The sequence below is a fragment of the Elaeis guineensis genome, chromosome 5 (genome assembly GCF_000442705.2).
Source record: "Elaeis guineensis isolate ETL-2024a chromosome 5, EG11, whole genome shotgun sequence".
NCBI classification, from domain to species: Eukaryota; Viridiplantae; Streptophyta; class Magnoliopsida; order Arecales; family Arecaceae; genus Elaeis; species Elaeis guineensis.
Window position 1 is genome coordinate 4,802,647 of NC_025997.2, and position 25,841 is coordinate 4,828,487.

Genomic DNA, 25,841 nt, shown 5'->3' on the forward strand with positions numbered 1-25,841 from the left:
CATGCGCTGATTTTGGGATATGACTGAAATCAGATTAGATACGAATCAAATATCAGTATATCCATATCCATTTATTTTATTCGATGGTTATAAATATAGATATAGATATTATTCGGATATAAAAATTTATATCGATATATATTTTAAACGGATGTGGATATAATTCGGATATATGGATATAATTATACATATAAATTGAATAATTAAATTTTACGATTGTAAAATTAGATATATTATTAAATAGATAATAAATTATATTAATAATATATTATATGATTATATATTTTTTTAAAAATATAATAAATATGATATAAAATTATATAAAGTTATAATTAGATTCGAACATTTTGATATGGATCGAATAATTATTTATCTATATTTATATTTATTTTTTTATAAATAAATATAAATATAAATATAGATATTAACCTGATTTTTATATTTTTATTGATATCTGAATTAATTGGGAAATGAATCCGGATCAGGTATTACCCATACCACTTTCACCCCCATTTTTGGGTCAGAAAAGCGGAGAGCTGGAAACCAGGTCTAATCGGAAAAGGAGATTCGTGTGCTCGACTTTCTAAAACCTCCGAGATCAACCGGCCACCTCCTCACCTACCTATTTGCTCTTCCTCTCCCTTCCATGGAGCCTCAGATTCCGATGGGCAAGGAATCCCAGGAAGATACCCGCAAGAAAACCCCAGATACGCCTCTGCCTTCTCTGGCTGCGGCTACGGCGGCTTTCTCCAACATGCATCCTCTTCCTTCTCCCGCGGCGCGCGTCCAAAACCCTACTCCTCCCCCCAACTCGAGCTCCGTTGCGGAGCAGACCGCCGACCAGGGGAACGCCGGGGAGCCGCGCAAGGAAGGAGGGGAAGGGGCAGAGCAAAAGGGATCCAAGCCCCCGGCCACCGGGACGACCGCTGTGGGACCCTCCTCGGCGACGGCAGTTGCTGCGGCGGCCGCGGCGGCCGGCGCTGCAGCGGCCGGCTTGGTCACCGATCTCCAGAAGAAGCTTCTCCGAGCGGAACGCTTTCGGATGCCCGTGCTGCTGACCGAGGAGGAGAAGCGCAACTCTCGAGCCGAGCGGTAGGTTCTCGATGCTGTAGAATCGAAGTCAAAACATAAAATTTTCATTTTCCCCCTCTTTTTTTATGTTTTTTGTCGGTAATGCGAGGAGTCTAGGGTTTGCGCTGCTCTTTAATATGCTCCTCCACCTTTGATCGAACGGAGATCGAAGCGTTCGAATGGTTCCTGTATTCCGTGTTGTTTATCTGATCTCTCGAGTCAGTGCATATCGAGAACTTTAGGAAAAATCAGGTGCTGTTTGGATGTTAGGTGATGTATGCGAAAGGAAGGAGCATTGATGCTGCATTTTTGCGGTAAGATGAGGAATCTTTGGGTTTGATAGCATAATGGGGTCTAAGATGAACGGATTGTCCATCAAATTTATAGGTATGGGTGGTTTAAGGGACATTGGCAATTGAAATATGGATCATGTCAAGAGAATGTTTATGAGGGCTTTTAGATTGATTATGGTCCATCTTAGTTTGCAGCCTTGATCATATTAGGATTTAAAAGCATCAGACAATATTTTGGATGGTTTGGATGAAAGATTATGATGCTGCCGAATTGGAGATGCTAACACATCAAGGAAAATTTCAGATTTGATATGGTTTTTTTTTTACCCTTGTGTCTCCTCTGGGAAATTCAACTTACAGACCATACAATTTGTCAAAAGTCAAGTTGTAGCCATCAATTATGTTGTTTTGCATAAGTTTCTGTAAACCTTCTACCTAAGAGAATGCCATCAGTGTTTTTTCAGTAGGCTAGGCGAAGATTACACACATGCAAGGAAAAATATTAATTTCTCATCTGAAAGATACATGTCAAAGAAACAAGAGGTTTCTTGTTACTAGCAGATGAAAGGTCCAGAGGATCATGTTTGACAATCAGAAACTTGGAAATTGCTTGAATAAGAAATGGGCTTAATTTTATTGGGATGTGAAGCAGTTCGGCTGGTAGTGAAAAGTGAAAACATGTCCTAGAGTGTTCAAAGAGACCAAGGAGGATAAAATTTATGAGGGAAATACCAATTGAGTTTCAATGATTCAACCAAATAGATATGATTTAAGGTAAGAAGATGGATCCCTAATTCTTTGGCTATACATCTTCAGTCAAAGTTAGCAAAACTTTTGGGTGATTATACTTGGTGCTTGGCATTTTAGAGGTCATTGATATGGTGATATCATCATGTATGATTTTGTATGCTGTTGAGTACTTAAAATTAATAGATTGAGGGCAAACGTGCCACGTAGGGTTGGTTGTTTATGAGGAGATTATAAATGACCATATGAGACATAAATGAATGAGTGGTCTGAATTGTGAATGTCAAATATATGTCTCTTTCTCTAAATGTTGGCTGTGTGTTTTGAGTTTCAGTGTCGAATATGATTGTTGAGTTCTCCATGTAAAGGCTTCTTATTGTATTTGGATTTAAGCAAAATTTCCATCACTGCCTGTGACATAAAAGAACCTAGACCCTAAAATCAGTTACATCGAGATTATTTGATGCTAGGTCATAGCGATTTGGTTTTCAGTGTCAATATTTGTAGCTGGACAGTTTTGTTTCAGTAGCAATAAGGCAACAACAATTAGAGAGAAAAAAAAAGGATGTTGTTGTGACCAAAAGAATTTCCATATAATGTTTAGGATCTTGTTGATTTTCTTTCCGAACCAGTGAATTTGTTTGTACGGCTGGAAAAAAATAATCTCATGGTAATTGAACTACATTGGCCATACTATCTTTTTGTGGTGGTTAGCTATTACACAATGACTTTACTGTAGTTGGCATATGCAGTCTCAATCTTTGTATGCTCTGGCATTTGCTTTTGTTGTGTGATATTTTAGCTGAAATCGAATCTTTCATGGTTCTGGACAATCTAAATTCAATGGTTAATTACTAAAATAGAAGCGGGTGCATGAGTGGGTTTGGGGCAGTTTTTTGTGAGATTCAGAAGTGGATGCAGCACCCTAGACAAATGTTTCCAGCTAATAAGGTTTGATATAGGTGTAAATTCTCACTATGTCATAACAATGCATCAAATCATTTATAAAGCTCTTTTAGAGGATAGTTGTAGATCACACATCAATATTGTCGACTGTATTAGCTGGAAAGAATAATGAACCAGAAAGGAAAATGAAAGGATGGTGGATAATAAATGGATGAAATATATCGCCTGCATGCAGCTACATTTTGTTCAGCTAGGCTTCGAGAACAATTCTGTTATATCAACTATAGGCTGAAATAAGGAGAGGGGAATGGAAAAAAGGAGAAAAGTATTTATTCACTGGTAATCTAGGTTTTGATTTGCGACATTGGATTTTTGCTTCAGTTCTATCCACCAGGAAAATTTTTGAATGGAAATATCGTAATCTGGATAAATATCTATTCACCAGGAAAGGTGAAAGCAGCATGCCTAGGGAAACACAGAGAGAAGAAACATGAGTACATCCCTGCGGTTCTGTCCACAGGAAGACAAGGCAATGATTAGGATTAATCAGGTTTCTTGTGTCTGTCTTAATGTAAAAAAATATTTATTTTACATCCTAGCTGGTTTAACCAACATGGTCAGGAAATTTGTAGATTGTAGCGACACAACTCGACAACGAGTATCCAGAAATTTTTAACTTTCTGGGTTATGGGCTGTTATATGCAAATTCTCTTATTCTTTTTCACAAAGATGATTTTGGTGTTATATCCAAAGTCAAAAGCTGCATGGACAATTTTCATATGGAAATGCTTCACCTTTTAAATGGAGTGACATATTGAAGCTGAGGGGAGCACATGTTAATGGTGTCAGTGGCAACTTGTGGACAAAAATGGTGATATATGGGGAAGCATCTTGAAGGGAAAGGAAGGATTCTGATGATGGAACAGTGACTTCACTTTAAGCTATTTGGAAAGGGGTATTATTTGATTGGGGTCAGCATGTCATTAAATTCTATTTCTTGGGGCTATCATGTGAATATTTGGAACAGTATAAGGTGTGGAGAAAGGTAACTGCTGAATTTTTTCATGCTTCAGTCTCCATCATAGCGGTTTGGGTCATCTGTTGGAGGAAGGACATACAAGATTAACTAAGAGGAAGTGCTTATGTCTAGACTCACACTAGTTCTGAAATGTTTCATCTAGAGTTTTCGTTTCAGATTATGAGGGTTTGAGGAGATGTTGGTTCATTGGTTGGCTTCCCCAGTTGATCCCTGCACCTCGTGACTGTAGCTGCAGCCAAATTTTCACCGGTTTAGCTAAAGTGGTTCTTCAGTGTTCTTGTTTCAGAGAACTGTCATCAGTGCTAAGATTGTTATTTCCGGAGGTTTCTTTTAGATTTTAAGCAATGTTTCGAGAATAGGATGCTTTTTTGCATAATGATATCAGTTCTTCAGTTCACTATCCATTGGTCTCTTCATCTTGTGACTGAAGATGCAGCCACTCAGATTTATTTCCTGGAGGATCTCCTTCAGTTTAAAACAACCAACTCTGTTTGCTTCTTGTTTTCTGAATGTTGGTTTTGGCAGTGAAACTTGTGATTTGCTTTGTTTCGTGTTAGTCTGATTGCTTGTGCTTCATTTGACTGCCACATGTACTTGAGATAGCGGTCAGCAAAAGCTTTTGAAGGTGGCTTTTTTTCTCTCTCTTTTTTTTTTTTGGTTTGTGTCGGGGGGGGGGGGTGTGCTTTAATCAACTCATCATGAAACCTACATTGCCTACATTCAATATGGTTGTGGTTATGATGCAAGGCCTTGACATTGCTGTGATGTGGACCTACACCTCTTTATGACAGCTAGATTTCAATTCAAGCTGTCCACATGTGGTTATCATATTGGAACAAAAGCATTTTGTCATTGTCCTGCCCAGTGAGTCAGAAACCAAATGTCTTTAGTGCTTTGGTAATTGATTTACCTTGAGTTTGGAAGAGGGAGAAGAGCTCCACTGTCTAGCGCTACATTTCTAGGTAATTCTTGGTTTTTTAACCATTATATTATTATTTTGTAGTTTTTGCTGTTTCACCTAGTGGATGACACTTAAATATTTCTTGTACATTTTATATGTTTTAGACCTTGCTGCAAAAAAATGTCTTGTATTGTGTAGTGTCTAGGGTAGGTACAGTCCTTTAGACATATATATTTTTTTGGTGCTCATGGTTCTTTTCCTTTTTTCATTAAGCTCAAAATAACTTTTTGTTCAATGTCAAAGCCTAGATCCCTTTTTTTTAACCTTGTATTTTAATTGTTTTGAGTGAACTATGTTATTGACAGGTTTGGGACTGCGTCTACCGTGCATGGAACGAAGAATTTAGGACAACTGGAAGAGCAGAAAAGAAAGGCCCGGGCAGAGAGGTACCAACTTTCACTTTCTTACTGCAGCATGCATGTTTAACTGCATACTTCTGCTTGTTCTCAGATCATTGATAACATTCTAGATTTGCTTCGCAACCTCGTTTTAATGTTAATTTCTCAGGTTTGGGCTTAAAGCACACTCCTCGGTTGATGAGGAGGCAAAGAAGAAGGCTCGGTTAGAGAGATTTGCTCAAAACTCGAAAACTGGGACCACAGAAGAAGAAAAAAGAAAGGCAAGAGCAATCAGGTGAGCGACCGGTTTGTCTTTCTGCAGCCATCTTCTAGTAGTATGGTGCTATAAAGAATTGAGCTGCCATTTTCACGCTAGCAATTCAGGTGATTCTTTGTCATTGCATTATTTTAAGGTTTTCACAAGCATCTGGCGCCTCATCTCAAGCCAATGTCAAGGCCAACTCTGAACTGGTAGGTTTTTATCATTCAGGATTATGGAGAAAATGTGACGGTACTCTTCTTCAGTTTCAACCCTTTTTTTAAACATTCTTTTCCTATTGTGACTTCAACCAGAAGACAGCATCTGTAGCTAACACCTGATGAGGAGCTCGAGGATTGAGGGCTCTTTTGTGGTAAGACAACGTGGCACCCCCATCACACCCACTCACAGGGTCACACTTGCTATACCGCTGGAGTTGTTCTATCACCTTGCTTTTCTTACCGATCCTTTTTAAACACGTAATTCTCTTCTTTGGCAGGACTCTTTATGTGTTTCGTATGCTGGTGCCTTCCTAAGCTCCTGCTTGCTGTTTTCACCCATCAAGTGCATCATATGGAGGTACCATTGTAGAAAGTGGAAAACAGGACTTGTGGCAATGGAGATGACCTTTTTTTACTTCTGTATGCCACTGCGACTGTATTGATGTGGAAATGATGACTCGTAGGATTATAAAGAGCCATCGGTTGACATGGCTGCCAGATAGTTCTTAAACTAACTCTTATTTCAGAGAAGGCCGTTTTAACATATCTTTCATTCCAATGAAGTATTAACTTATCTTGATCTGGTGGACAATGTTATGCTTATTTTTGCTTTTGGTGGGTGGTTATCTGATAGATATCTGGACATGTTTTACATGATTTCTCTACTAAACCAATGGGCACGTAACAATTGATGCTACTATGAGCTCCTGTATTCCTGACTCCCTGGAGCGCTCCTGCTTTTAGAGTGGGATTGCAAATTTGGTTACTTTCTAATCTCAAAGATTAGCAAAATTCCTCGGTTGTTGGCTTTGGGAGTTCATATCATCTATCTCATTATGAAACAGTGGTCAACAACGGATCCTTAAAGCATGTTTCTCTTGTTAAGGCCTACATTTTTTTAGGGATGTAGAGCCACCTTTGGGAAGTTCCATAATTCCATTATTCAAATTCCTCTCTAGTCACATGTTTCAGATGGACTAAAATCTCTAGTCGAAACCGACCTGACAAGGAGTCAGTCTGCAACTTTGAACAAGAACTGACAACTGATTGGTTAGAGCTGGACACCAAGTCCAGATATTCACATACAGAAACTGTATTGGTTGGGACGCCAATGTAGATGAGCAAATCCTAATTATCACAAACTTGACTCTTCTCTACCGTCCATCCAAACAGGGCCTAAATGATGGCCTTGAACTCCCATTTGTTATAACTTCACAATTTTCTGATCACGTAAACGGAGGAGAAATCCACCCGATTTAATAAAAGAAAAAGATTAGTTACAAAGAAGGATGAAACACAAAAATTAGATGAAGAAAAGGAAGAAAATTAAGAACCATCCACAGACTCGTGACCCAACAAGGGCAACCATTTTCTACGTAGTTTTGCCTTTTCAAAGCAATCGTTCCAGGTTTACAGGGTCCGCCACTGTGTTTTGTTACTTATTTCCTCTTGTACCATGTTCGACACAAATCTGTTTGTTTCTACTCTCCAGATTGTATTTTCTTTGCTTTTGTGATACATATGTATGTGGTGTATGTATATTTGTCTCTGTACCTGTTACCATTTTTTACACTTATATTTTACCCTGAAAAAATAAAAAAAAGAGCTGTCCTTCCAGGTAATAACAAAAAAGATGATGATAGAAATCAGATTGGAAACGAATCCCCTCCTCTCACTCCTCAGCACGTGCCGGGGAGGGTTTCCAGGTTCCGACCTCAGAAAGCTGAATTTTTTGACTATATTTCTCGCCGGAGGAAGAGAGAGAGAAGGGGGGATGCGTCACGCGGGTGAGGAATAGAAGGAACCGAACGACATTGAACTGTGAACAGCTAAATTTATGAATAGGTGAACAAGCTCCGGGTTCTTGTTTCTGACAGGATGTTACAAGCAGAACGATTGAGAAAATAATATGAGAAGCTGGTGTTAATTTGGTTTATCTCAAAATTGGGAATTTCTCTACAAAGTTCTTGCTGAAATTACATGGATCCAGAGAAGAGGAGGCAAAAGAAACAAAAAAAATGTGTCAATGATACTGTTGTAGTTTTTACCCTCAGAATGCTAACTCACGTGTTATAAAAAGAAACTCATCAAAACAGCTGCATCCAGAATCGTGGTGTCACCTCCAGCCTAACATTTTCCAAGCTGAACATAGAACATAGCCACAAATCAAAGAGCACCACAAGACTAGTCAATTTTCCTGCAGCTGCACTCTTAAAGTACAAGGATGGTTGCTAATAAAATGAAACGCATTTATTGACTTCTTGGATCCTCGATACCTGCATCCAGAGGTCGCTACTTTCATTGTAAGAATTGAACCCAGGCCTCCACTATATGGTCAAGCAAATTTGTGACTGCTAGGTGTACATATTTTCAGTTCAAAAATGTGAATCTTCAGGCAACTGTAGTAAATTTTCTTCTGATAATGCTTAACTTCTCCATCTTAATCACCAGTCTGGTGATAGCCTGTGGAAAGAATGTCTGCTTCCAGGCTAGTAGACATCAGAAAATATTCAGCTTCATGTATGATCATAGATTTCAGAAGAGGCACCTAGAACCTTGTAATTGGGGGATCTTCTCAGACTGGATTCCCACCTCCTCTCAGGGAAAGAACGGGGCCATGATAGAAGTTCTTACTTATCAGAGTAGGGTCTAGAAATAGAACTATAACAGTGATATCATCATGAAAATGTCTTCTGACCCCACGATCAATTTTCTTCAGGTCTGAGTACCTCATTTCTCTTTTTTTTGCTGCCTCCTGCATGGCAGCTTTTATAAGTTTCCTGGCGATTCCCTGCATGGTAATGGATCTTTCAGTGATATCCCATCAGACACTAATTTAATGGGCATGGCAGAATATCAAGCATGAAATTGTGTAACCTTGGAATGATAGATGTGAATGTCACATGAGCAATTGTCGAGAATTAATGATTTAAATTCTGTAATAGTAATGAATTAAAAATGCTACTAGTAACAAAGAATATTACTTTAATAAATATCATTGATATGAAAACAAACACAATAGATTACAACCAGAATTCAACAATAGAGTATCCTAAACAGAACGAAAAGTAGTAGTAACCATAACCACAATCATCAACCCTTGCATCTATGTAGGTGATGCCCGAGCATACAGCTGGGGGCCAAAAATGCAACATAAAGCATGCAGGACCTTAAGCTCTGTGACAGGAATTGCAAACATGATTTGTTTTGAATAAATTTTATAACAAGCAGTTTTTCTATTACAGAAACATCATCTACTCACACAAACCCTTGCTACAAAGTACTGTAAACTTAACAAGGAAATTACACCTCGCATCTATGCTGTCTTATGACAAACCATCAGTCCTATGACTAAAACAACTTTGAATCTCCGATAAATCTACCCAATTAATTAACAAATTTCATATTAACAAGAAGAAAGAAAACAAAAGCAGATAATGCCTTCTTATTATCAATAGGGTTTTAAGATCTGGCAGGCGGGTACATTTGTTAGGGTATTTTGTAAATGAGTGCTCATCCTATATGAGTAGTTCGAACAATGGTCTGATAAATGGAAATGCTTTACGTACAGAAGCATAAAGGTATCATACAAAAGAGAGAATCTAGAACACAGAAAGAAAGCTTACATTACGAGGGGAATTGTGAACCAATTCAACAGCTTGTTGATTGCTCAAGTGCTCCCATAAACCATCTGATGCAAATATTAAAAATTGATCTTCTGGACTGAGTTTATGTGTTACTATTGTTGGCTCAGCACTGAGGATTGATTTGCGGAAGGGCACAGGCAACCGGAACCTTGATAGTAGAGGCTCACGGTTGAACTCCGCATCCTTCAAATAAGCATCCCCAATAGATCTTGAAACCTACAGAAAATGATGTAGAAAGAAAACAGATAATTAACACACATTTGCAGTGCAATATTTTCTACAACCTTTTTTCTTGAATAAAGTAATTGATGGAAAATGCTGAAAATGACATGAACGATTATATGAAGAATATTTTTAGCAGCCCATACTGCACATCAGGCACAGAATACGCTCAAGATGCAGGTGCCATAATCTGCAGTACTAAAACTGCTAATGCACACCAGGATCTCTGTTTTCAACACAACTGCTAAAAACTTTTGATGAAGGTATTGGAAACAACTAAACCTATGAGATGATAATGTTCAGCATTCATCATGCGTCGTGGTGAGTCAAGACAGTGAAAGATACATGGAACAGGAAGGTTGGTAGAACAAACTATAATGTGTAACAAAAGCTAGATCTGCACGTTCATGAAAATGAAAATGCATTTGCAGGTTTCAAGCAGCATGTATGTAAGAGGCTTAGTTCTTCTCTTTCTGTTTGGTAAGTACTAGCCATGGATATCATTTACTGTTTAAATCATAACGAATATTATAAGCATGTTTAACTGACAGTGTAGTATACCAGATATGTACTCTTTCTTTGTGGGTAAAGAAACAAGAATAACAACAACAACAATAGAGTAATGGGAAGATATGAGTTACTCCAGTCTTTTGTTATTCCAGACTGGAAATAGAACTCAGAAAGATTCACTTTGACAAGTCCGATAAGCTGCACAATGAGTGAAAAGAATTACCTGGATAAGGCCCTTCACACGCCAGACATTATGCTTTAAAACCACAATGTGTGAATCGTCTGGATGCATTGAACGTAGTTCCTCTCTGATAGATTCATAGCTTGCGTTGTGCTCTATTGACAGCTGCACAGCTTTCACCTCTCTAATACCACTCTCCAATTTCCCTAAAACTGCGCGAGAATCTCCAAGATTTGCCACATAAAGCACCCCACTACATATAACACCAACAAGACAGCACGAACCTACTGATGCAAGCTGGGGATTAGTGAGCCATTGCTTTCTTACGACAGAGATAAAGCCTTCTTCTGTAGCAGAAAATGCTTTTCGTATTACATCTGTTGACACGCCTTGCTGCTCCGAAGCATATTCTGCATAACATATGGCCTATAGTTATGACAAGCACTTGCTACACAGAAAATATAATTTAGAACAAAGTATACAAATAACCAAAAGAATCTGAAAAGGAAATTAAAGTTGAATGCAACATGTGCAATTATCCACATCTAAAATATAATCGATGCCCACGCAAGAATGTGATCATAGTTGTTTACATAAGAGATAAAGGTTCCATCACGAATAAATGCAAAGACAACAATTTTAAATAAAAATCACATTTTCCAGAGAATTCTGCGAATTTGTGATAGATACCTAAACTCTGACCAATCCGACAAGCCAAATCATGAATAAAAAGATTCAATTCCTTATTTTACTGGTAAAAAAGAGCCGATTCCTTCATAGATTTTAGCAATTCATATATCCTCGTAGAAGAAACTTGTCGAAACAAAATCCAAAGCAAAACACATGACAGCCGCAGAAGAGATTCATCGAATTATAGCAAAAATCAAAAAGACATACTCTTTAGGTTCCAAAATAGATTGTTAGTGATGTATTTCGAGGTTTCAGGGCCGCCATGCCCGTCATATACCCCGACGAACGTCCCGTGAGGCGGACTCGATTGGTGCAAGCTCAGTGGCCCCGACTCAATCTGGCTGCCATCCTCCAGCAAGTTATTGGCCTGCACCACCGCCATGGAGAACTCCCCGCCGGCATGGCGGCCGAGGTCCTTGTACCAGAGGAGCCCATCGGCGCGGCCGCCACCGAAGCGGCCGGAGCTGTCGTCGCCTCGGCTCTCCTGCGACGACTTCCAACAAGGGCTAACCATCTTCATCAGCGTAAAGGATCTGACCATCCCCTCATCCGAAACACCCGGCGATCGTAGCGGCCGCCACCAGGCCGGATCTCGCTTCCAGCTCTCTCCTGATCCCCGACGGATCGACGAAATCTATCGGATCTGGGAGGCCGACGAGGCGTTCAAAAGGCATAAAACAAGGGTTTTCTCCTGGCTTCAGCGAAGGGTTGAGGGGGTTTCCGCGAGCGCTCGTTGGATGCGGCCGTGGGAATTCGGCAAGCCCATGTGGAGAGTAAAAGAGGGGGGGAGAGAGAGAGAGAGAGAAAGGGGGGGAGAAATGGGTTCGACGAGGAAAGGATGGCTTTTTTATTTTTCCCCCTCCCTTTTTCACTTTTTATTAATTTTAACCAACTCTTCTGGTTACTTTCCTCCTGGTTTCCTTTTTCCTTTAATTATTTTAAAAATAAACGAGATGGTTTAATGGGCTGGTGGGTTTGGTCCGAACGGAAGGCTGGAGGTTTGACCGGGGATGGCGGGGTGAGCAACTAATCACCTACTTTTCAGCCTACTTTCGCTCCCCTCTCCTTGTTCCTCTCTATGAAGAGGGTGATAAGTGGACTCGGTTATAGATAAGACCAGAGGTCCTTGATTAAGAGGATTTGTTGCATTATATGGCCCAGTCAAATTTGAACTTGTATTGTCAGGATGCAGGCCACGTCATAGGATTTGGTCAAGAAGGAGGAGAAGAAGAAGTTTGATAAGTCTATGGAAGGAATTGATTTTGGCATAACGATTATGATCTAAGATTTGCTCCATTAGCTTAATTTCAGTGGATTTGATTGACTATTGCATGTTCGAAAGATACCTCCTGATTTTTTTTAATCATGTTATTTAATGTCAAGATGGAAGTTATTGGTTATTATATGTACAATAGAATTTATGTTGATGATAGAGAGAGAAAAGATTGTCCTTTCTATAGCTATCTAGAGCGATTTCAGTAGTTGATATTGTCTGCTAGATCATCTGAGGAGGACACATGTGCTTATTTAGACAATGCTTTGGAATAATGTCTGCTAAGATAATTTATGAGGTTTTGATGGTAATATTTGCATATTCATGTATGTGATAAAAATCCCGATAATAAATATTATATTGTTATGTTCCATATTATGATAGTTGTATTCTGTGATTTTCAATAGCAATTTTTGAGCAGCTCCTTTCGATCAGATATGCGCAATATATGAAACTTTACATCGAGTAAATTGTATTGGGATAGTTGGTTTGATTTTTCAAGTTCTGTGCATGTCAGCACAAATATGGGCAGGATAATTTCTTAAAGAAGAGGTTTTTTTAATATTCAAGATCTCGATAACTTTAATATACATCATGTTCTGATGGATAACAGTAGTACAGTTATGACCTTCTTCGAAGAAGAAATGAAGGATGTTTGCCCAGCTATGCAAGGAGTAGAACACTTTTACATTGACATGCATTAACTTTTTTTTAAAGAAAAACAACATAATCAGTATCTTATCTAAAACCTGGACACATCATAAATAGTTCAATTTAGTATCTAATGTAACTTAAAATATTACATGATAAAATCAAATGCCGAAACATCACAGGTACCAATTATTCTATAGCAAATAAAAAGAATAAAAATTTTACTATGATGATCTTCTATAATATTTTATTATAAAAATATAAAAATATTATATATTTATTTTTTAATATATTTTATTATTTTTTTTAAAAAATAATATTTTATTTTATTTTCTTCCTTCTTTTCTGTCGTAGCTTTACTGCATCTAATGTCCCTATCTCCCCAGCCCTTGACGCCACCCATGGCGCTATCGTGCTCCACCTCGTGCCTCTTCCATGCCACCACCTAACCCCGCATCCCTCCTCCACTCCTCTGGATGCGCCTGCGCCTCCTCTGTGCCACTAACCTCTTAGTGGTGCGTGTCTCTTTTGCTCTCCATTTCGTGCATGCCCCTCCTCCGTTGTCTGTCGCCGCTCTGAGCCCCCCAACCCCCCTCTCCCCATCACGATGCTCGTAGCTGCTCTGCACCTCCCCTCCAACACCGCGTGCCCCCTCCCCAGCGCGGCTTCTTTGTGCTACCATAGCCACCCCCTCTCTCCCGTCGTGGCCCGCGGCTTCTCCATGCCACCACACCCCCCTCCCCATCTTTCGGCATCCTCCACATCTGCAGCCTGTGATTTCTCCACACCTCCGTTGTCATTGCCGACCCCCATCCCTCTTCGGCCTGCAGTTTCTTCATGCTGCTGCTGCCGTCGTCACCCCCAACTCCCAGTACCTGCATGACTCTCCACGTTTACACCCTCCTCTTTCGATGGATCAGAGAAGAATAAATTTTTTGAAAAAAAATAATTTTAATTTTAAAAATATTTACTACATCAATTTAAATTTGAATCTTCCATAGTTAATCCAAAGATTCAAAATAAATAAAAAAATAAAAATATTCGTTTTGGAGCGCCGTGGCAAAACACGGGAAAATAAACGTACAAACGGAAGCATTTCCGGTCAAAAAGGGCGCATGCACTTGCCTTTTTTTGACCCTGGACAAATTTTGCTCAGAAGCACCCGCGGCTAGCGAAACGTGTTTGGATTTCTATTTCATAAAACAGTCGGACTAAAAAGATGGACTCAAGAATATAAAGCTAAAGATGGTAACTAAAGTGCCGAAGCCTGAAGGCGACCTGGTGGTGGAAGACAAAAGATGGTGACAAGAGGACGCTCAATTTCAAAGCACGCCGTGCACGGAAAGCTACTTCCGCTAAATCATAGACTATTGGAGTTCGGCGCACCGTCTGCCGAGTGTAGTTGAACAGCACTCTTGCATATTCTCTGTTTCTCGCTATGTAATGTAATGTAATGTCGGTGCTCACTGCCGACTTTAGTTTCGTGTCACGAATGGATTGGTTCTCGTTAAGAAAAGCGCACCACCGGAGCACGAGAACCGAACCCCGACCAAACCCTATCTCACATGTAGGAGACCTCTCCACTCCGACAGGCCATGTCGCTCTGCCTCGGCCCAAGAAATCTCGTCAGAGCTCCTTTCCTCCGCTACGCCTCGCGCCATCGTGCCGCCTTCTCCTGCTCCATGGCCACCACAACGGCGAGAGTCGGCGTCGTCCAGATGACGTCCACGAATGATCTCGATGCCAACTACAGCACCTGCTCTCGTCTCGTCAAGGCAGGCCCCCCTTTCTCTTTCTTGAACTCATTCTTTTACTCGATTTCTTTGTTCTATTACGATATCTCGAATTCCAGCGATCTTGAGTGATTTGATGCCTGGATGAGTGTACTGACGTTTTCTTGGAATAAATTTAGGCAAGAACAAATCACTGATCATGGAACTGTTAGCCATCGCTAGAAATCCAGAACAATAGTTTAATTTCACATTACAAACTTGTAGTGTATGAAGAGGGTTCGAGTTCTAGTTCCAAGAAAGGTTTTTTGTTGGTTGATATTGGGATTCTTCTTGACTGAATTTGGGTGAGCTGTTAACTGTCCATGGAATAGTAATCCATCTCTAGATCCCTAGAACTCGAGTTTTGTTTCATATTTAAGTGGTAGCGCATGAAGAATGTTTAAATTGTATTTCCAAGAAAATTGTTTGTTTGGCTAATATTGTATATCTTGTTCTCTTGTTTTATAATGAGCTGGCACAATGGAATTCTTTTTTTGGTTGCTCAATGAAGGAATTCAGGTTAGAAGTCTGTAAAAGATAGAGTTGCCTTCTCCTCTTGTGATGTTGTTTCGCATGCTAACAGATGGAGAGGATACTATCTGGAATGAGTTTTAATGTTTATCAGGAGTAAATTCTTGTATAAGGTTTACATACATTTTAGCACTAGTTGCTTTATGTGATATGGCATTACATTGCAGGCAATCAGATAAGTTGTAAGTTGTTATGGTGTCCTCTTGGATCCTGGATATTCCGATATAACTTAACATAAACTTGACAAGTGAAATGAAGTTAATCAATCAATACAGCTGTCTTGGCTTTTTATGTGTTATCAATTAATTTTGTTTGTTTTTTTGCACTCATATGTAGCCTTGCAATCTCTTGTGTAAGTCTACACATTTAATTTATTATTTATTTATTACCTTTTATTTTTCCTTTTGGGATCTACATAAGAATAATCTGCTTTTTTTTTTTTTTTTGCTTTTTGACATAAAGCTACATAAGCATAATCTATTTGAATGAACTGTTGTTATCTTAGAAATTGATTATTCTTTGATCGAACCTTGCTCTTAGGCATCAATGTGTTGTGGATTGTTCTGATCCATTATTGCATTCTGACTGGTTTTGAGCCGTAGGGAGCTAATAAACTGAATGGAAAGCGATGCTGGGCATATTCGAGTCTTGCTACCATGCAATATCTTTTAAATTGTTTTTCTTCAAAATAATTTATAAAATACAATAATTTCAATATATTTCATTCCTGGGTTTCTATCAGTTTGTTGCTATGCTTAAATCGCTTTGTGTATCCTGAAGTTAATACTTTCTTCCATTTTTTTTCATACTCCATTGGGAAAGATTGTTTGCATGATCCCTTTTAATGCTAACCCATGAATTTTTCACAATATGGTTTTCCAGGAGGCAGCTGCTGCTGGTGTGAAATTGCTTTGTTTTCCGGAGAACTTCTCCTTTGTAAGTGCCAAAGATGGAGATTCTCTTAAAATAGCTGAACCTTTGGATGGGCCAATAATGCAAAGATATTGTTCACTTGCAAGGTAAAGGAAATGCCAGTGCTCTGTCGTATTTGTTTCTTTACCATCATTTACTACCTTATGTGGCCATCCCATTTCTTATAAATATAATGATCAGAGCAGACAGCCACACTACAGTTTCTACAGATCTTTGCTACCACATTTTGTATCTCCTTTAATGTTGTTTCTGGTGCTTGTCAACTCTCTTATTGATGATTATATATCTCAGCACATATTTTGTTAATCTTGTTTTTGACTAGATACAGATCCTTTTTGGATCATGCTATATTTTCCTGTTTTCTTGAATTTTAGTGCGTGACAATAGCTTATGCTAGTCCCACTGAATTTTCTCCAGTTATGAATGACAGAGAATCAAATATGTGGTTGTCACTTGGAGGGTTTCAAGAGAAAGGACCTGATGATGTGCACTTGTGTAATACACATGTTTTGGTTGATGATTCTGGCAAGATCAGAAATAAATACCAAAAGATTCATTTGTAAGACATCCAGATTTTACATTTTACTTTGAGCAGTTTTAATCCATGTTGAAACTAGCATCAAAACTTGACTCTATTTTCAATTAATAGTACAAAATTATGAGCATGCTTGCAAGGTCTCAAAGTTTTTGTCGTTCTACATTGCAGTGCATTTTACCAAAAATCTACAGTTTGTTATTGTTATTATTTGGATGTGGGATGGTTCACCTAGCAGAGTACAATTCTGGAAATATCATCATACACCTTTTTGAGATTGCCTCCATGGATCAAAATATGATCCATCAATGCTGGAGAATATTCTTGATTACATTTATGAACTTGGTGTTGAGTATCAACCTTTTCGGGGGCAGTTTATTATAAACTTTTGGTGGATACATGTAAAAGTGTGCCTGCTTTTGGTTATAGGGCCTTGCTTGGTACGAAACTCTTGTAAGTTTGAAAATATGCAGAATAAATTTTGGGCAATGCATGATTGCCCGAGTAACTTTCTGTCCTTATATAGTCTGTACTGCATAATTTTCTTATTTGGCAGGCTCCTTTTTTATGTTAGATATGCTTGGATCAGTGTCGATCAAATAAAATCAGCATAGAGTAATCAATAAGCTGTTGCTGTAAGGAAATACTTTCTTATGGAATATATGTTTTTCTTTAATTTTTATAGCATGAATGAATCTAAAAGTTTGGAAAAATATACAATCAGTAAAGATGACCTACTGATCTCTTTATTAAGGGGTATTTCACCTTTGATGCTGCAATGAAGAGTGATTATTTTATTTCTTCTTTTTAAGAAATAAATGATTCCTCGTAACTCAAAGAAAGACCAAGTCCCCCATATCTCAATCAGAATGCTCTCTGACAAAATATTGAGAGTGACAGAACTGGAGGCTTGTTGACAAGTACATTTAATCTTTCTCGATTAATAGAGATAAATGTTGTCTATAAAGTTCTTTAAAGAACTGAATTTTGTTGCATCATGCAAGATCCACAGTAAGTGCTGCATTGGCTCGTTAAAATATACTGTTTTGGTAGCAGGCCTTCAGATTTCAGAGAAAAATTGTCCTCTAAACAAATTTTCTTTCCATTGCTCCTTTTGTTTTTAATTTACTGGAAGCCAAGGGTTGGAAGGAATTCTTACAATCCGGTGATATGCAACCACTATTTCTTTTGAATGAGAGTAAGCATCTATTGGATGTCACGTACCAGCAGTCCTATGTCCTGCAAAAGCTTCAAGTGTTGCTCTAAAAGAGAGCATTCTACATTCTTTTCTGCTGCAAAAGTATCTAGAATTCTAGATTCTTTAGTATTCCTACATGCTTGATGTGCATGTGCTCATGAGCGATGCTTTCTAATGCTCAACTTACCAGGATAAAGTCAGTCTGGCAATTCAATGACCTGCTGCACCTGCACTTTCCATATACATATATAAAACATGAAACTCAAGTTCTGTGAGATCTTCCATGCATGGATCTAAGGAATGACTTTTAGAGGCCCAAGTCAGTTCACAGATTACTAGATTGATCCAGGGCATTCTGGAAATCTAGGTTCCATGATCTGACAGATAACAAAATATAATTAGTGCGAGGACTTGGAGAATGTAGGATATCTAAAAAGAGTTGTGACTATAGGTGCCATCAACTATATGCTAAGGCAGCTATGTGACAAATCTTGTCTATTCATGTAATAAACAAGTTTATAAATGGGAAAGAACTTCTGGTTTACAATAGAGTTATGGTCTAATCCTTTCTCTTTTATATCCTTAAAATATTCTTTGTGGCTTGTGTGATTGTTAGCACGAAATATACATGCAAAGCACCAATGAAGGCCATTTTGAATAAATCCATTTAATGTTGTTTAGCATGAATATCTTTATGTCCAATTATTACATCTAGGCACCTTCACAGTGAGTTCTTATGTTTTCATATTTCAAGTATTTAGAGTCTAAATGGTGACTTGCTTTCTACTGCCTGAAGGTTTGATGTAGATGTTCCTGGGAACATGGTATACAAGGAAAGCAATTTTACAGCTGCAGGTATGGATACCTCATGTGTCTCTTATAATACTTATGCACCTTTAATGGACTTTGAACTATGAAATTGTAGCTTAATTGCTTTTCTTAGCCTTGATTCAGAAGACATTGGTTTATGCATGTAATTTTTCAGATTGCGTGTGTGTGTGTTGGGGGTGGGGGGTGGGTTTGTGTGGGTATGTGCACATTCAGATTGTGTTATCTCTTTGCATGACATGCAGCTTAATACATTTACTAAAACCAAAAATTTTTGAAGAAACTGCACAGGTTTCTCTCTCTTTTTTGCATTTATTGCTTAAGTTGCTTGCTCATGGGACTTTCCTTTCCATTATATATATTTTTTCCTCTGGGATTCATTTTGTTCCAGAACTTATTGGATCAGGATTCTTACTAAAATAATGGCTGATATGTAATTACCCACCAACCAAAGGTTTATTTTGCATTTTTCTTGTTTGAGCTTCAGTTAGACATTGACAGTGGTAAATGTGTTCCACTTTGTGTCATAAAATGTGTACACTTGTTCTTTTGAGTAAAGCTATTGAAGGGAAGTCATGAAGGGGGATGTGTTCTTAGAAGTCATGGAAGTTTTCAGGTCTTCTATGACTTTGCTATCAAGTTTCTATTGCAATGATTTAGAATTTCAAAGTATGAAAACATCTGTTGAAATACTGAAATGAATAAGTGATATTGGATCAATGTAATTCATCAACTAAACTAACATTTTGCTGCTACCTAAGAAAGCAAACAAGTATTTTTAACATTTTTTGTTGGTACTACACTAGTCTACATTTTTTGTCTCTCACTAATTTGTGTGGTTTAATCTTGATACCTCTTGAAAAACTTGGTGCTAGGCCTAGGATGCTCGTTTGCAGAACACTGTTTTTGACTGAGGGCAAGCACATCATGAGATAAGATTCAGATGAAAAATATATTGCCCAGTACTATGCAACTTGCAGTTATCATGCGAGAATCAGACAATGAAAACTTGCAGGATATTGGTCTAAACTCGTTATGTGCAATATATAGGACAGTTCAAATCAGCAAATCGTTTGAGATTTTTTCTATGAATCTTTTCTTATTGAAGTGCCTCAGCACAAAATAGGCAACTCTAAGCTTGATCTACCCGAGGGCGGTGTAATTTCAATTCTAGTGACAATACTAGAAGATGTTGTGATTTTCAGGTGATAAAATTGCTGTGGAGGACAGCCCTGTCGGAAGATTGGGTCTTACAGTCTGTTATGATTTGAGATTTCCAGAGCTTTATCAGCTGTTGCGGTTTCAACACCAAGCACAGGTGTTTATCAACATGCTATACTTGGATATAGATTCAGTTTTCTCTTTGTTTACAGATTTCTTTTTATGTCCATTTACCTGAAATTACCTATAATATCTTTCACTCTTATATTTGGAAATGTGTATGTGCAGGTTTTGCTGGTACCATCAGCTTTTACAAAAGTTACAGGGGAAGCACATTGGGAAATTCTTCTCCGTGCTCGCGCGATTGAGACTCAATGCTATGTATATGAATTTCACCCCTCTATTTCCTGGTGCAATTTTAATTATTTCTCTGTCTTATGGGGTCGACTTTTAAATGGAGACCCTTTACACTCAGTCTCATACAACAATTTGAAAATAGAAACATATTCGCAATAATTGGCTAGAACAAAGAACAGGATGATAATGATCCTATTTCATTTACTAACTAATATTTCCATTAAAAAAAAATCATATAGATACCTGGGTTGTATATTTTTTTGTTATAATTCTGGCTTACTCAAATTGAATCTGAATTCTTGTCATTATTTGGACTTTAGTTCAAACGATCAGCACTCATTCACTTGTCCAGTCTGATTTAAGATTGGCGTCTCTGCTGTTTTAGATTTGACTCAGAAGCTTCAGTAAGTTAACAGCCTAGAATAGGGTGAATACCGCATTAAATTAATACGAGTAATAAAATCAAATATGCTTCGAAGCCTCACAGAAAGCTAAGTATTCCTGTATGATAAGTAGGTTCCAATCTTACCAAATATGAATTTCCGGTATCAATGATGCAAAAGATAATATCATATAGAAGCTAACTTTCATGGATATGTATTAATGGTATTGGACAAAGAGTCATGATAATTTTTAGCTTATTTGATGCTATAGAGGGTTCGGGACCTCGGGTTAACATTTTCTGATGCTTGTGGGCATGCTTGGTCTTGCTTCTGCTTTTTACAAAATTCATTCTCAAGAATCATATGCATGTAAATTCTTAAATAGAGTGTACTTTTTGTTGTATTTGGTGTTTGGTAATAACATATTTACGTCTTTTTGTGGATGAGCTTGCATATTTGAAAGACAAGGAGCAATCTAACAAAAGAATCTAGAAGCTAGTTTTTCTAGCTCCTCCTAAAAGCACTTCTTTGCCTTCCTCTTGTAGAAGTACTTTACAAGTGATATTACCAAACACTTGATCTTCTTCGTAACTACTTTGTTTACTTTAAAAGTTAGAAAAGGATATTTTCTGAGAAACACCAGACATGCCTTTTTGTTTGCTAAACATTTTTCATCTGTAAAGTATCCTGTTCTTATAAGAAGCTTTTCACCACCCTTTCAATTCTCTTTAATTTTCACTTATTATCTTATGTTACTGATTATAGTGCAGCACCTTTTTCTTTTCTAGAAACGAATTAACATTATACAGTTGAAAGGATGTCATCAAAAATGACTTTTCCTAGTGCTGGATGGCTCAGGGCTTACACATCGACATATGCTTACATCATGTTTGCTGAATATGTGACTAGGTAGATAGATCGAAGTATTTATGACAGTTGATGAAAGGTTGAAGGTGTGGTAGTAGTGTATTAGAGGTGAGAATTCTAGTAGGTGGTGGGACTGAATTAACAAGGCATGAAATTTATACATGTAAGTAAACTTTATTGAGGTGTTGAAGCAGTTGTGAATTTTGTAGAATGATAGGAAGGTGATTTTAGTTAGGAGATAGCAAAGATGACTTTTGGTAGGAAACAGTAATGAATTGAGTGTCTGAAAAGAAGAGGGTCAGATAAGAAGCATTAGATAGATTGTAAGATGATTGAATTAGATCACATGTGAAATTGGATGGTAATTTGTAAAATTTATTGAAATTGCTATAAAGATAATAAGATAAATCAGTTAATCTGACAGAGTTTTCACTTAATCATTTAATTTCAAACATTTTTAGATCAGTTTTTAGTTGAGCTGTAACATTGATACCCATGTCTATATTATTGTAAAAGTCATATGCTGATAGTGATGTGACAGTCATAGATACCTTAAATTTTATAAGCTATATCTGACGTCTTTTTCCTTTGCATGGAACTAATATTGCTTGCAATGAACTTAGTAACCTTGGATGGCACATGCCATGCTGTGCCCTAAACTAAAAAGACTCTAGATTCCTTTTTTAATTAATAAACTTAGAAAAGTTTAAGAAATGCCATCCAACCGAATGCCGGGTTCCAGGTATGTCCTGGCATAATACAGCAGATGAGACCATTGTTCAGATCAGGTCTAAGTATTTTTTTTATTTATCTGTTAGATTTTTTTTGTTGTTGCTATAAAAACTGCTGTTTAGTTATTGATCTCTATGACTTTCAAGGAAAACATGCTGTCCTTTAGTCACTACAGTGATTTCTGTTTGGGGCACCACGCTAGCACAGCATCCCTATTCATGACACCCTATTGCCGAGCTTACCACGTACCTTCTTTTGAAACTGTTCTAGCTACTAGTCTTTTTGTGCTAGCTTCCAAGACATGACAATTGATAGATTGATATTTAAGAATTTTTGACATTGAATGTCAATCTAGCCAAAATTTACTCATTTTCAAAGATTTTGCCTGTTATTAGTGCCTTGATTAATCAAAATTCACAATTATGCAAACTTATAGAAGTCAACATTTACACCTCTATCGTCACACGGTAAGTAGATAGTGGAGGTCAACAATAATCTATGTTGCATGTGTGGCAATAACCCAAGGTTCCAAGCACTATTATATTCTTACGACGTTCCTCCATCATTATAGTGGGATAATGAGGTCAATTAATACTCTACCAGAAGTAGTACATGAGCTGAGCCATGTCATCAGTTATGTAAAGCATGCCTATGAATGGGAACAGTGTCAACACCACAAAATTCAACTTGGATAGACCATGAGATTGTATCCTAGATAGCTATTATTGTACTGTTGACCTAATAGTGCATGGTCTTAATGCAACCCAGGGTTGATATTGCATGACATTCAATTTTGGAGAGCATACAAGGAACAGAGAGGGGCAATGCAACAAAGTTTGGTCAAACAAATAAAAAGGAAAACAGAAAACTGGCCTAAATATGAAGTAATGCACTAGCAACAATTTGGACATTTAAAAAATTCATGCTGAGGAACAAAGAAAAAGACAAAGACAGAATAAAAAAAAACATCCATGAAATCTAACCTTGGAAGGCTCAACTGATAGTACGGAAGGAGGCATGTTCTGATATGGGCATGAGATGTCAGAGGCTGCTGGATGGAATCAAAGGAATAAAACCATAGAACAGCAAGGCTAAAAGTTTGTTAGGGAAAGAAAGTTGGTCGAGGTTTGGGCTGATAAGAAGACTGAAGAAAAGATTTTAAGGTAAAACAAGGGGATGAATGTGGGAAAGAAAGAGATTCGAAAGTAAACATGCAGATGAGAGAAATGAGAACAGTAGGCAAATCACTTACAATATGGAGAAAACAGGAAAGCTGTCACACTTTCTAGGAATCTTTTTTTATGCACCACTCAGTATGATATGGAGGGGGGATCGAATTAACATCATAGGCAAGAAAAAAAGAAAAAGCTGGAAAAATGAGAAGCAGCTGGCTCTGATGGGTGCTTTGTAATGTTGTAATCTTTAAGTTGATTTGGAGTGGTGGGGGCTGGTAAGAAAGGATACACTGATGGGGACCCTCATTTATGTGACAGTCATCCAACAATTAAGCAAATTTACCTCTCCAAAATTCCAATTAATTCTTGATTTGCAGGCTAATGAAATTAGCTACTAGATGCTGACAACACATTTTGTTTTTTATTTTTCTTATCTTTAATATAGTCTGATGATTTAAATACATCACATGCAAATTACTAGTGTCTAAATAGTTTTATAGTTTTAAAGTTAATGTGGATGTCAGCATAAGCGTTTGCATGTCTTTCATATCTTTTCAGGTTATAGCTGCAGCTCAAGCTGGAAGGCACAATGAGAAAAGAGAGAGCTATGGCGATTCTCTGATTATTGATCCATGGGGAACAATAATAGCTCGACTTCCACGTAAGTGCATCCACACACCCCACCCCACCTCCCCCCTCCCCCCACCGGTGCCCTCTCTCTCTCTCTCTCGCTCTCGCTCTCTCTCTCTCTCGCTCTCTCTCTATTGAGTTGTACAGATTTCATAGTTCAAAGCTTTTTGGGATTTTAATAAAGAAGTTCATTGCGAAAATGGCTATTGCCAAGAGCTTTGTAAAATAGAATATTTCTGGTCTATTTGTGCCCACCTACATGTAAAAGATTGTGTAGTTGTTGACACTAATTTGATTCCATGTTACAGATCGTTTATCAACTGGAATTGCTGTAGCTGACATTGATCTCTCGAGGATTGATTCTGTGAGAACTAGAATGCCGATCTCTGAGGTAATTTACACTTTAGGCTGTACAATTTGTTTGGATTATCTTCAAAGAATTCAAATGACACAAAGTTCAAACCATCTTTCTGAGCCTTAAATATGTCTATATACTTTTCCTTTTTCAGCACCGGAGGTTCAGCAGTTGCTGGAAATCCTCATGCATTTAAAATTTTGAGACCGTTGCTGCTTGGACTGATCCATTGTGAAATTCTATGGAATATGTGGAAAATATTGTTTGTTTTCATTGTTGAAGTAAAAGAAAGATGCTTATTTCAAGGTACAGATGCTACTCACAACATGAAACAGGTGAGACATCATAGCTTGTGGTTACTCTTACAAGGGGTCGTACATTATGGCACATTGTGAATATGATAAAACAAAGAAAAAGGATCATGCTGGTTTGCAATTCTCATGCTTCACTAAGCTGTAGCTGTAGCAAATTGCGGGGGAAATGACAGATTTCTTATGGCAGCTTGTTCGTGGTCGGTGGAGCCAACGCACCTTGGGGTGCATCGTGGTTTTGTTTCCCTATTGCTCATACTCTATATATCTATTAGTATTAATTAAATTTTCCAAGGTTTTAGAAAATAGAAAAGCTGAATTAATCTTGACAATATATCCACTCAATCCAAACCTGTTTGACTTCAGAGCTGTCGAGATGGTTCGTGTTCAAAGTCTGCAGACGCATTTGACTCTGATTTGTTGTGTACGTGGTTGCAAGTTCAGTGTTTGGTAATAATTTAGTTGGATGTAATGACTCGGAATTGGGGAAATCTAAAAAAATTATCAGTAGTTTAGAAAGAGTTCGGTTTTGGATAATAAAGAATTAGAAAAAAATAAAATTAAAAAATGTTGGTTATCTAAAATATTGAAAAATTTATTTGGTTAAGAATAAATATAGGAGATAAAAATGACAAATAATAGCAAAAAACATCACTGCTACGACATATGGCATCATTAACTTGTAATATATAAAAATATTTAGCCATGAAGAATTTGTGAATAATTCAAGAATAATCGAATGGTTCTAGGTCGATTAATTATTAGTGAATAATTTGGAGAATCATGTGGCCAAGGAAGATAGTTTAAGAATTTTGTCCAATGATTCAGAAAATATTTCATAACGAAGTTATCAATCTGCAATTCTGGTAATTAGACTTCATCTAGTTCGGTTGCTGGCTGGAGGCTTTGTTGACTCCTGACCCTACAACAATGATATTAATCTAGAAATTATGTAAATCCTAATCTAACTTGAACTCCCTTTCTCGGAAGTTTCTGTTTAGATTACTTGGCCTCTGGCAAGAATCAATGGCATGGAAATATTCATGGAGGAAACCAAGATAGAT

General features: G+C 37.7%; 3 protein-coding genes across 5 annotated transcripts; 2 read left to right on the forward strand and 1 right to left on the reverse strand.

The window, feature by feature from the left end:
- The first annotated feature begins 508 nt into the window (after positions 1–508).
- On the forward strand, positions 509–6,415 carry LOC105044683 (uncharacterized). 2 transcript variants are annotated; one of them, XM_010922674.4, is made up of 6 exons: positions 510–1,092; positions 5,323–5,403; positions 5,525–5,650; positions 5,769–5,826; positions 5,929–5,987; positions 6,114–6,415. In XM_010922674.4, the coding sequence occupies exons 1-5, from the start codon at positions 647–649 to the stop codon at positions 5,953–5,955; spliced, it is 738 nt and encodes a 245-aa protein (XP_010920976.1). In that variant the 5' UTR covers positions 510–646; the 3' UTR covers positions 5,956–5,987; positions 6,114–6,415. The 2 variants fall into 2 exon arrangements, 1 of the variants encoding a protein (XP_010920976.1); XR_012141328.1 differs by lacking the exons at positions 5,769–5,826; positions 6,114–6,415 and having other exon boundaries at positions 509–1,092; positions 5,525–5,739; positions 5,846–5,981.
- A 1,328-nt stretch (positions 6,416–7,743) lies between these two features.
- Positions 7,744–11,791, reverse strand: LOC105044682 (probable protein phosphatase 2C 38). Its single transcript, XM_010922672.4, has 4 exons — positions 11,293–11,791; positions 10,438–10,805; positions 9,462–9,698; positions 7,744–8,626 (listed from the first exon to the last, which is right to left on the reverse strand). The coding sequence occupies exons 1-4, from the start codon at positions 11,624–11,626 to the stop codon at positions 8,411–8,413; spliced, it is 1,155 nt and encodes a 384-aa protein (XP_010920974.3). The 5' UTR covers positions 11,627–11,791; the 3' UTR covers positions 7,744–8,410.
- A 2,765-nt stretch (positions 11,792–14,556) lies between these two features.
- LOC105044681 (deaminated glutathione amidase, chloroplastic/cytosolic) lies at positions 14,557–24,901 on the forward strand. 2 transcript variants are annotated; one of them, XM_010922670.4, is made up of 9 exons: positions 14,559–14,784; positions 16,195–16,331; positions 16,676–16,804; positions 18,775–18,833; positions 20,012–20,124; positions 20,256–20,348; positions 24,040–24,142; positions 24,420–24,502; positions 24,621–24,901. In XM_010922670.4, exons 1-9 carry the CDS (start codon positions 14,605–14,607, stop codon positions 24,660–24,662), a joined length of 939 nt encoding a protein of 312 aa, XP_010920972.2. In that variant the 5' UTR covers positions 14,559–14,604; the 3' UTR covers positions 24,663–24,901. The 2 variants fall into 2 exon arrangements, with proteins under 2 accessions (XP_010920973.2, XP_010920972.2); XM_010922671.4 differs by lacking the exon at positions 16,676–16,804 and having other exon boundaries at positions 14,557–14,784.
- The last annotated feature ends 940 nt before the right edge of the window (positions 24,902–25,841 follow it).

What these genes read in the sequence shown, in the direction of transcription:
- LOC105044682 (XM_010922672.4), bottom strand. Translation starts at nt 11,626, where the DNA reads ATGGTCAGATCCTTTACGCTGATGAAGATGGTTAGCCCTTGTTGGAAG. An exon ending in GTGTGAAGGGCCTTATCCAG is followed by an intron (nt 9,699 to 10,437) that starts GTAATTCTTTTC and finishes CATTTTCTGTAG; the next exon opens with GTTTCAAGATCTATTGGGGA. An exon ending in TTCACAATTCCCCTCGTAAT is followed by an intron (nt 8,627 to 9,461) that starts GTAAGCTTTCTT and finishes ATTACCATGCAG; the next exon opens with GGAATCGCCAGGAAACTTAT.
- LOC105044683 (XM_010922674.4), top strand. Translation starts at nt 647, where the DNA reads ATGGAGCCTCAGATTCCGATGGGCAAGGAATCCCAGGAAGATACCCGC. An exon ending in CGCAACTCTCGAGCCGAGCG is followed by an intron (nt 1,093 to 5,322) that starts GTAGGTTCTCGA and finishes TGTTATTGACAG; the next exon opens with GTTTGGGACTGCGTCTACCG. An exon ending in AGAAAGGCAAGAGCAATCAG is followed by an intron (nt 5,651 to 5,768) that starts GTGAGCGACCGG and finishes CATTATTTTAAG; the next exon opens with GTTTTCACAAGCATCTGGCG.
- LOC105044681 (XM_010922670.4), top strand. Translation starts at nt 14,605, where the DNA reads ATGTCGCTCTGCCTCGGCCCAAGAAATCTCGTCAGAGCTCCTTTCCTC. An exon ending in AAGCAATTTTACAGCTGCAG is followed by an intron (nt 18,834 to 20,011) that starts GTATGGATACCT and finishes TGTGATTTTCAG; the next exon opens with GTGATAAAATTGCTGTGGAG. An exon ending in CGATTGAGACTCAATGCTAT is followed by an intron (nt 20,349 to 24,039) that starts GTATATGAATTT and finishes ATATCTTTTCAG; the next exon opens with GTTATAGCTGCAGCTCAAGC.